General features: G+C 44.0%; 1 protein-coding gene across 1 annotated transcript in view; it reads left to right on the top strand.

The window, feature by feature from the left end:
* Positions 1-2,982: 2,982 nt before the first annotated feature.
* Positions 2,983-8,986, top strand: part of RASEF (RAS and EF-hand domain containing) — a gene marked incomplete at its 5' end in the record, with an annotated part of 32,153 nt that continues 26,149 nt past the window's right edge. Inside the window, one exon of the mRNA XM_083884456.1 lies at positions 2,983-3,365. Within this exon, the coding sequence (XP_083740582.1) occupies positions 2,983-3,365 (383 nt within the window). The remainder of the gene's footprint in view (positions 3,366-8,986) is intronic.

Below are 8,986 nucleotides of genomic sequence, written 5' to 3'. Positions count from 1 at the left end.
ATCAGTTGCTTTAGGTCCCTCTAAAGTTCCTGAGAATATTTTAATTGACTCTTCTGCCTCTTCAGCCAAACAAATGCTTGAGCCAGATTGTGAATTTCCTGGCAGAGTGCAAAACAGATGATAGACTGAAAATTGAATGCATGGTATACCTGTATCTTAAGTATCTTATGCATGAATTTAAAACATTTCTTATGATTTTAAATCTACTATGGCACATAAATAGTGCCTTGTATTTGCATATTTATTTAACTTAGAGCTGGATCTGAAAAGCAGGTCGTTCTAAGAACAGGGACATGATTTCAGAAGAAAGTACTGTTTTGCCATTGCCTGCTGGGAATCCTGGTCTTGCTACTCATTATTTGGTCTTGACAAATAAATCATTTATTATCTTTGTGCAGTTGTATCAGAACTATTCAACTAAACCATGGCCTGCCAAGCAAGCATGGGCTGTGTAGTATCATGAAACATTACAAACATGATCTGTTTTGCAGAATATACCTATACCATGGCAATGCTACATGATACACTATGCTTCATGCCAGTGCCTGAGATTTGTGTGACAAAACTTCTCTAACAGAAAAACAAACAAACAAAAACAAACAAACAAACAAAACCAAAAAAACCCCAAAAACCCAAAAAACAAACAAACAAAACCACAAAAAACCCAAAACCCCCCCAAACAAACAAAAAACCCCACCCACACAAAAACAAACAAACAAGCAAAAAACCGCAAACAAACAAACAAACAAACAAACCACAAAAAAAACCCCCAAACCAACAACCCAACAGGGAATACATGTCCAAAGTCCATGGCTTCTACTTAGCAGCCCAAGGTGACTACCACTGAAGATACACATAAGAGTACGTAAGAGTGGGTAAGATAAGGATAACTGACCAAAACTGACCAATGTCAAAATGTCAATCTGCAGCCACAAAAGCAAATAAGGTGAGCACACTGATTTGAGTGGGAACTCCCTGTTGGACACACTCGGAACTGGATGAAGCTGTTCCAGTTCACCTCAGGAGCTTGTCCACTCTGAAAGCCAAATGTCCTAGCTCCTATAAACAGAGAGCTGGGTTATATATGCAAGAGAAGTTTCTCTCTTTTTGATGGATGAGCAACCCTTCATCAACTCCTTAAGGGCTCCATGACACACTTTAGGTGTAACAATTTGATGGATAGATAAAATACCATAGAACAGAAGAAGGAACAAGAATACTACTTTTGTTAAATTAATTCTGTTTTACTAAAACACTAAGAAACTGATGATGAGACCACTTTATTACTATTAGTAGTTTTGCAATTGTGTGGTGGAAATATAAATAGTAATAAAAAAGTATAAAATCATAAATTTAAGTATTTTCCTTATCTCATACTTTTAAGCTTAAACTTATATTCCAAATTGCTTAACAGCTATATTTCCTTAAAGTGTGGGGAGCATTTTATGAAACTTTTTATTGTCTAGAGAAAGATTGTTGGCTGTCTATCTAATCTTGATGGGTTAATAATCAAAACTGTTAAAGAAAATCCCTTTGAAGGCATTCCACATCTTAGGCAGAGGAGATTTTATTGTTTCCATTTACAGTATGTGGTTTATTCTGAGGAGATCAGATGGACTATTTGCGCTTTACTGGATCACATAATTAGGTTATGTTTTGGTCAATAAGGAAATGCTGTTTTGACAGATTTGTAGTCTGTTTATCACAACTGTGGTATAACACAATTTACATTTGCAGGTAAACAAAAACAAGAATAAGTCTGGGGAAATAAATAATAATTGTAAAATATCCCTTAGATTCAAATGGAATCTGAGTCTTGAGTCTGACTTCTACACGGAAGACATCTTGACTTCTGTCAAGAAAGACACTACCTCACAAAGCACTGAAAAGCTGTCTCCTCTGGTTTATTGATTTGAATGTATCTTTTGCATTTTCAGCTTAAGATAGTATTTTAGCAATCCATATTTCTAAATCACTGGTGGTGAGACATCTGTGAGCACACCCCTGCAAGGCATGACTCCAAGACTCCGTGTCAGTGAGAATTTATCTGTTCAAATTTTGTGTCATCATGTGGGTTCTGGGTCTCCCATGAACGTGAAGAGTATTTTTATTATGTTGGAAAACGGAAGTTGGGTTTAACACCTCACGGTGACCGCAAAGCATCGGGGCCCACAGTCCAGCGCTGCAGGGGACACGCTTTTCACCCTGTGCTGCCGTCTGTGCTTACCTGTGCTGTTCTCAACACTCTGTGTCCGAGGAGAAGGAGCCCGGTGCTGCTGCTCTCCGTGGGGCGGCCGGCTCGGCTCGGGTCGGGGCTCGGCCCGGCTCGGCTCGGCTCGGCTCGGCTCGGCCCGGCTCGGCTCGGGGCTCGGTTCGGCCCGGCTCCGTTCGGCCCGGCTCGGGTCGGGGCTCGGCCCGGCTCGGCTCGGCCCGGCTCGGCTCGGCTCGGCCCGGCTCGGCCCGGCTCGGCTCGGGGCTCGGTTCGGCCCGGCTCCGTTCGGCCCGGCTCGGGTCGGGGCTCGGCTCGGCTCGGCTCGGCTCGGCTCGGCTCGGCCCGGCTCGGCTCGGGGCTCGGTTCGGCTCGGCTCGGCTCGGCCCGGCTCGGCTCGGCCCGGCTCGGCCCGGCTCGGCCCGGCTCGGGTCGGGGCTCGGCTCGGCTCGGCTCGGCTCGGCTCGGCTCGGCTCGGGGCTCGGTTCGGCCCGGCTCCGTTCGGCCCGGCTCGGGTCGGGGCTCGGCTCGGCTCGGCTCGGCCCGGCCCGGCTCGGCTCGGCTCGGTGCTGCTCCCCGGGGTCCGATGGCCCTGCCCCAGCCCGGCCCGCCCCGCCACCCGCGTTCCGCCTCCCGGCCGTGCCGGCCCCGCGGGGCCCCGGGGCGGAGCAGGACCCGCCCCGCCCCGCCAGCCGCAGGTAGGGCAGCCACCCCTCGGTCCCGTCCCGTCCCGTCCTGCTGCATTCGCAGTCTCCGCGCCTTGGCGCTGGCCGATGGATCCCGAGGCGGCGGGGGACGAGCTGTCCCGCCTGCGCGCGCTGTTCCTGGCGTGCGACGCCCGCGGCTCGGGCCGCATCGAGCGGGAGGACTTCGCCGCTCTCTGCGCCGAGCTGCGGGTGCGGCCGGCCGAGGCCGAGGCCATCTTCCAGCGCCTCGACAGCGACCGCGACGGGGCCATCACCTTCCCGGAGTTCGCCCGGGGCTTCCGCGGCGCCGCGCGGCCTCAGCGGGGTGGCGGCAGCGAGCCGGAGGGCGAGAACATGGAGCAGGAGGAGGAGGAGGAGGAGGCGTCAGCGGCTTCGGTCGCCTCGGGGCTGGAACAGCCCTGGAAGGACTTCGAGGTGCGGCTCGGGGACGAGACGAGGTACATCCCCAGGTAAGGTCCGGACCCGCCCGCTCTGCCGCAGCTCGGCCCGGGCGGGAGCGGGTCCCGGGGTTCCCGGGCTGAGCCGTGTGCGGGCGGGAACTGCCCTCCTGGCGCGCCGCTGATGCAATCCCAGCCGGGGAACGGCCGAGTGAGCGCCTGACCCTCGCCCCCCGCAGCTGCAGGTGTACAGAGACCTCCGCACGCCCACCGCCAAGCCGGGGTGGTTTCCAATGCTGTTCTTCCCACCAGACAGCCGCTCCTGGCTTCCTCTGCTCCGCTCCGCCGGTGACCCACGTGGGAAAGTCTGGCTGCTAGAATGCACGGGATGTAAAGTTCTGCTGCCTCTGCAGGAACTTTCTCTCCGTGCTATTCCCCGACTAGCCTCCAGCATTTTTCTTCCAGCCCTGTCAACCTTTTGCTGGTAAAGGCTGACCAGCTGCATCGTTGCCTCCACATTAACGGTGTTGGTAAATAACAGTCTGATGAGCTCATTGAAGTTTGTGAGAGTCTTTGTCCCCGGTCTCAGTGAAATGAAGGCACCTGATGGCATCTCAGTTTGAGATTAAACGCGTTTACCACGGGTCTGTCAATACGGAGCTGGTTCCAGTGTACAGAGACATATTTTAGTGACTGTCAGGAATCCTGAAAGCTGAGGTGCTCGAAATTAATATGAAAATATTGGCTATAGAAAGTACAGAGTGATTCTGCTTCATTCTAAAATTGTAATTTATGATGGAAAACAAGTAGTCTGAGTTTCAGGACTTGGTAGCTAGTCAAGGGAGTTTAAAATGTCATGTATGTGAATATATCTCTATGTAGTCTCTATATAGTGCTTCTTAAATTCCTACCTGTAACAATAATTTGGTTCCAGCCACATTAAAAGTGTGTTTAGATTATGAGGTGAAAAGTTTCTTCAGGGGACTTTTCAGTTACTTAACCTACTATTCATGTGCAAACTTGGAGTCAATTTTATTTTCTTTTTGGACTAATACTCTTTAGTCTGATTGGGCTGCCCCATTTCAGACAGATCAGTAAATTCATACAGGTCTGTCTTAATTTGTTCATGGTGCTTTCCTTGTTGAACGCTTGCTTTCACTTGAAAGAGAACAAGTACAAAAGACTGTTTGAAAACTTGCAGACGCAGTTAATAACCCGGTCAGAAGCTCAATAGGAGCTGAAAAAAAATCTGACTCATGAACGGTGGTAACTTGTGAAAGCATCTCTCTCCTCTTGCTAATAGTTCTGTTTCAGTATCTTGGTTACAGTTTGCAGCAGTAGTTTCAGTGTAGTCTAACTGAATATCTAAAAATGTAATAGTAAGGAAGGGGAACAGCTTTAATTGGCTCCACTCTGCAGATGCATCTGGTAGTTTTGCAAAACTCATAATGAAATAATGTAATTTGTGTTACGATTTTTTTACATAAAAACTAAAAACAACTAAGATTTGGTGATTAAATACTATCAGGTAGGCAGTAATTTGATGTAAATGTTTCCTATTCAGGTTCAGATTTGAATGTCCTTCATAGTTGGCTGTATTTATTAAGTGTGAGTCAGTGTCAACTGAAAAACAGTGTGCCCTTTGTTTTTCCTCTCCCCTGTCCTGAAGTGCTAGAAGCAGGTCTGTTTTACAGCTCAACCTTGTTTCCATTTGTAGCCCACATATTTTTCTGTAGAAACGTGTGTGTAAGGTTTTTTTCATGTGAGTAGCCCCACTAAAATCAGGACCACTTAAATAAGTAATGAATATATTGATAATCTTTGAGGAGTCTTAAGCAGAAGCATATAACAAAATCAAGTGAAGTACAAGCTGGACTTCAAAAAATATATTTATCTTTCTGTTTAAATGATTTGATTTGTCTTAGTTGTTTGTCATTTCAACTGTTTATTCAGGAAAAGGCAGTAGTTTGAAAACTAGAACCGGCTTGGAACACACCTCCATCTTCAGTGCTGTAAAAGAGTTGGCGTCCTGATGTTGCGTTTTATTGCCCTTCATATATTTGTTGTGACATTGACATCTGCGAGAAAAGTAATACAAAGGAGAAACTCCTCAAAGCTAGATGAGTGCAGCTGGTAATCCATATTTTTTAATTTCAGTTGTATGGTTTTTATCTTGGTCGTTTTGGGGTTCAGTTCCTCAAAATGCTCTGCCTCATGGCTGCAGACTAGCAAGACACAAAGACACGTGCTTTAATGCTATTGGAGTTTATACAAAGAGAAACGAGGCATAGCAAATGGAAGCAGTGAGAAAAGAGTTGAAGTCAGGAGAAAGTGCTGCAGTAAACAGCTGTTGTCTCTGTCACTCCTCAGCCTGAGTGAATACCCATGGAAATCACGGGGAAAATTTTCACTGTACACATGGTTCTGTCTCCATTTCAGAAACCGAAAGTTCAATTTCTGTGACTGAACTTTTAGAATGCATAAATAAGCCTTCATAACAAGGTAGGAAACCCAGTAATAGATCTATACCCTGATCCAGTTGTCAGTGTAGTAGCAGGCATTTAAAGCAAAATTATTTATTGCCAGATACTAAACCAAGCATATATTGAATTTAATTACGTGTTTGAAAATGGTAATTTTATTATGAGATGGATCATACCTCTGCAGTTTGGTGTATCAGTTGCACAGTTCTTTTAGATTATACTTCAAAAGATTCAAGTCTGTGCTGAAGCTGAGGTTTTATTGTTTGCAGTTGAACAGGCAGTCACATTAAAGAGTCTCTTTACAGGTTTGCTCCTTTCCTCTCACCTGAACAGATTTTTTTGGACTAAATTAAGTTAGATTTCTTGCTAAGGTGGTTACTGTGAGTCAAAGTATTGTTTGCCTTAGCCTTTACTTGTGTTTGAGGGGCAATTTGCCTCTATGAAAGAAAAAGGTGGAAAATTTTTCCATGCTGATAAGGTGAAGTCAGACTTTAGTGGAATTTTACAGAGGGTTGTTTTGTTTGTTGTTTTTTTCTTGTTTGTTGTTGTTTTTTTGTTTGTTTTTAATTTCATTTAAAATGCAGCTACCCTTCTGCATTGTTAGATTTAATCAGGAATAATGAGTAATTAAATATAGAATTATGCAATGCCTTTAGTTTACATATGTATAGTGAATTGCCGGCTGGAGATCTGTTTTATTGAGAAGTCAGCAATGTTTGTTATTTTATTCCTCTAGGAAGTATTTGCAATGGTACAGGAGTGGACAAAAAAGACATTTACCTTTTTGGTGCTCCAGGCAGTGAGTGCTTCAGTGCACTGCCGTGCTGGAAGTGTTTAGCCCTTGTTGGTGTTACTAGATGTTGCATTCTTTCTTGTGGCCAATCTCAGTGGCAAGACTGAAAGGTTCCCTCCATGCTCCTAATAGACAGATGTGTTCCTTTAAGCACATGGGAATGTATCCCTAATGGCAGTCCTTTTCCATTCCTCAGCCTGAGCAAGGAAAAATCTTACATCCCCTGACTCTACAAGAGGAATCCTGTACTTACGAAATAATGACATTTCTCTCTCTGTAAATTACGGTTAACTTTCTGGAAAACAGATTTTTAAATTTCAGTGTGAAAGACTTCAGTCAGAAAGAACAAAGACTTGGGACTGTCAAAAAGACTAAGCCCTATCTGGCAACTTTTGTGCAATACAAATATTGCAAATTGGATAATCTTCTTGGAAAATAAACTAAATTAATTAGAACATGAATGAGTGGATTAATCAGAAGCAGAAAGTTTGTATCTCTATTTCAGGTTAAATCTGCTGCCTCTGAGAGGCCTCATGCTCCATTACTTTGCTTTTTAGTCTTTGGGGTTTTGACTGTGTGCCTTGTATTTTCAGCCAAACTGACTATTCATCAGAGTCAGATTTCAGTGCTGCCTGATTGTGAGATTTTGTGCCTCATACAGTTCCAAAGTCTCTTAATGTGATTATGATAACAGTATGCCCCTAGTCATGTCATCTGGACTTGTATAGAAAATATCTGGGAGATGTGATAAGATGAGAAAAGTATGGTGTGAGCTACTTAAACTGAGAAAACAGGCGATGCTGATGGGATATACTGCTCTGCTGCATAAAAGAGAAGCTCTGCTGCATAAAAAACCCATCCAAAACCTCTCATGCTCTTGCTGTCATGAACTATGATGTTTTTTTGCCAAAGTTAATATAGAACACAGTATTAACTTTTGTCAGCAATTTGTGTTTACTTCCATGAGATGATGAGCCATGATATCAGAACTGGAGAGGTTTCCAAGGAAGTCGAAGCATGTTCCCTGGAGAGGGGATAAAGGCAAATCCTGAGGAAAAACAAATGCTCTGTTCTTTCTTTGCCACAGTACTGGAGAGGAGAATCTTCTTCTGTAAGAATGTTGTCTTGTCTTTTAATATATTTCATGACAGGGATTTGAGAGATGAACTGTGCTGGAAAAGTGAATATAGACCTTTGTATGAGCTAAAAGGCTTTCTGAGCTGCCTTAAGTTTTACTGCTCCTCTGATTTTTGCTTTAATTAAAACAGCGTCTGTGCCAACTAACTTAACCACTGTGGCATTCATTTTCCTGAATTATTTTCCTGGTATCATCATGTGATCATTTGCCATAATGTCTCTGAGATGTTTTTCTTTTCCACAGACTTCATTTTTCCCTGCCTGTCCCACTGGTGCTCCACTGGCTCTAAATCACACCTCTAAGGGAACAGCATTCATGCTTTGGGAGCATTAAAAATATATCCTCTGGGAATCAGACCTTGGCTCTCTCATCTGGGGGTTACCAATTTGGTCATCTTCTTTTAATGCAGCCTGTTTCTGAAGGGGTAGATACAGAAAAAGAAAAGGTAGTATTAAAAAACCCATAGTGTTTGAAGTTGACAAATAATTTGAATTTTACACTGCTTTAAAATTCTGTGTAATCTGTTCTTCTTTTAGGCACTCAATCTAGTGAAAGTGTTAGACACTCAGCTATGACAAAGTTACGTCCTTTCCAATCTGTATCATATTTTGTTATTCTTTTCTGGTGAGTGCTACAGTGGCATATCCAATGTGTTTGCCTTTCAGAAAAAGGTACGTCTCTATCTCTTGGAGGCATACATAGAGTGTTGGTCTCCAGTGTAGGGACAATTATCAGATGTGTAATGTTTGAGCTTTGTTTTGTTCTGACCACCTAGCTCAGACCACCTTATGCTTCATCTCCTCATGTCCATACCAGAGCAGAACTTCTACATGTGATCAGAGCCGTTTTACAAGCTGACCTACAGTACAAAAAGATCATTAAGACAGTGTTCTAAACACAAACACTGTCCTTAGGGTCAGACTGAGGGGCCTGTGTAGCATAGCATGTTTTTTCTGGCAACTGCATAGGGAGCACATATAAGATACTGAGCAACTCTGGAGTTGTTATTAGTTGAAAAATTCCATCATCTTCCTCTGAACTGCATTCAGAGTGTGGATTATTAGGCAAGTGATCACTGTACAATCAGCAAACCAGAAATAATACTATGAATTGATAAGGATTAAAGGAAATTATGACATAATATAATCTAAATGTCTGATATCCCCAAAATCAGCGTTGTGAGTTTTTTTGGTATGAGTCTTTGCCTCCTGCTCCCTTCTGCTCATCTTCTATTCAACCATGGTATTTTAAACATATCATATTAGAAATTGCATTATAA

This window comes from Zosterops lateralis (assembly GCF_965231275.1).
Source record: "Zosterops lateralis genome assembly, chromosome: Z".
NCBI classification, from domain to species: domain Eukaryota; kingdom Metazoa; phylum Chordata; class Aves; order Passeriformes; family Zosteropidae; genus Zosterops; species Zosterops lateralis.
The sequence above is the reverse complement of the archived record's forward strand: the minus strand, read 5'-3'. Positions and strand labels throughout refer to the sequence as shown.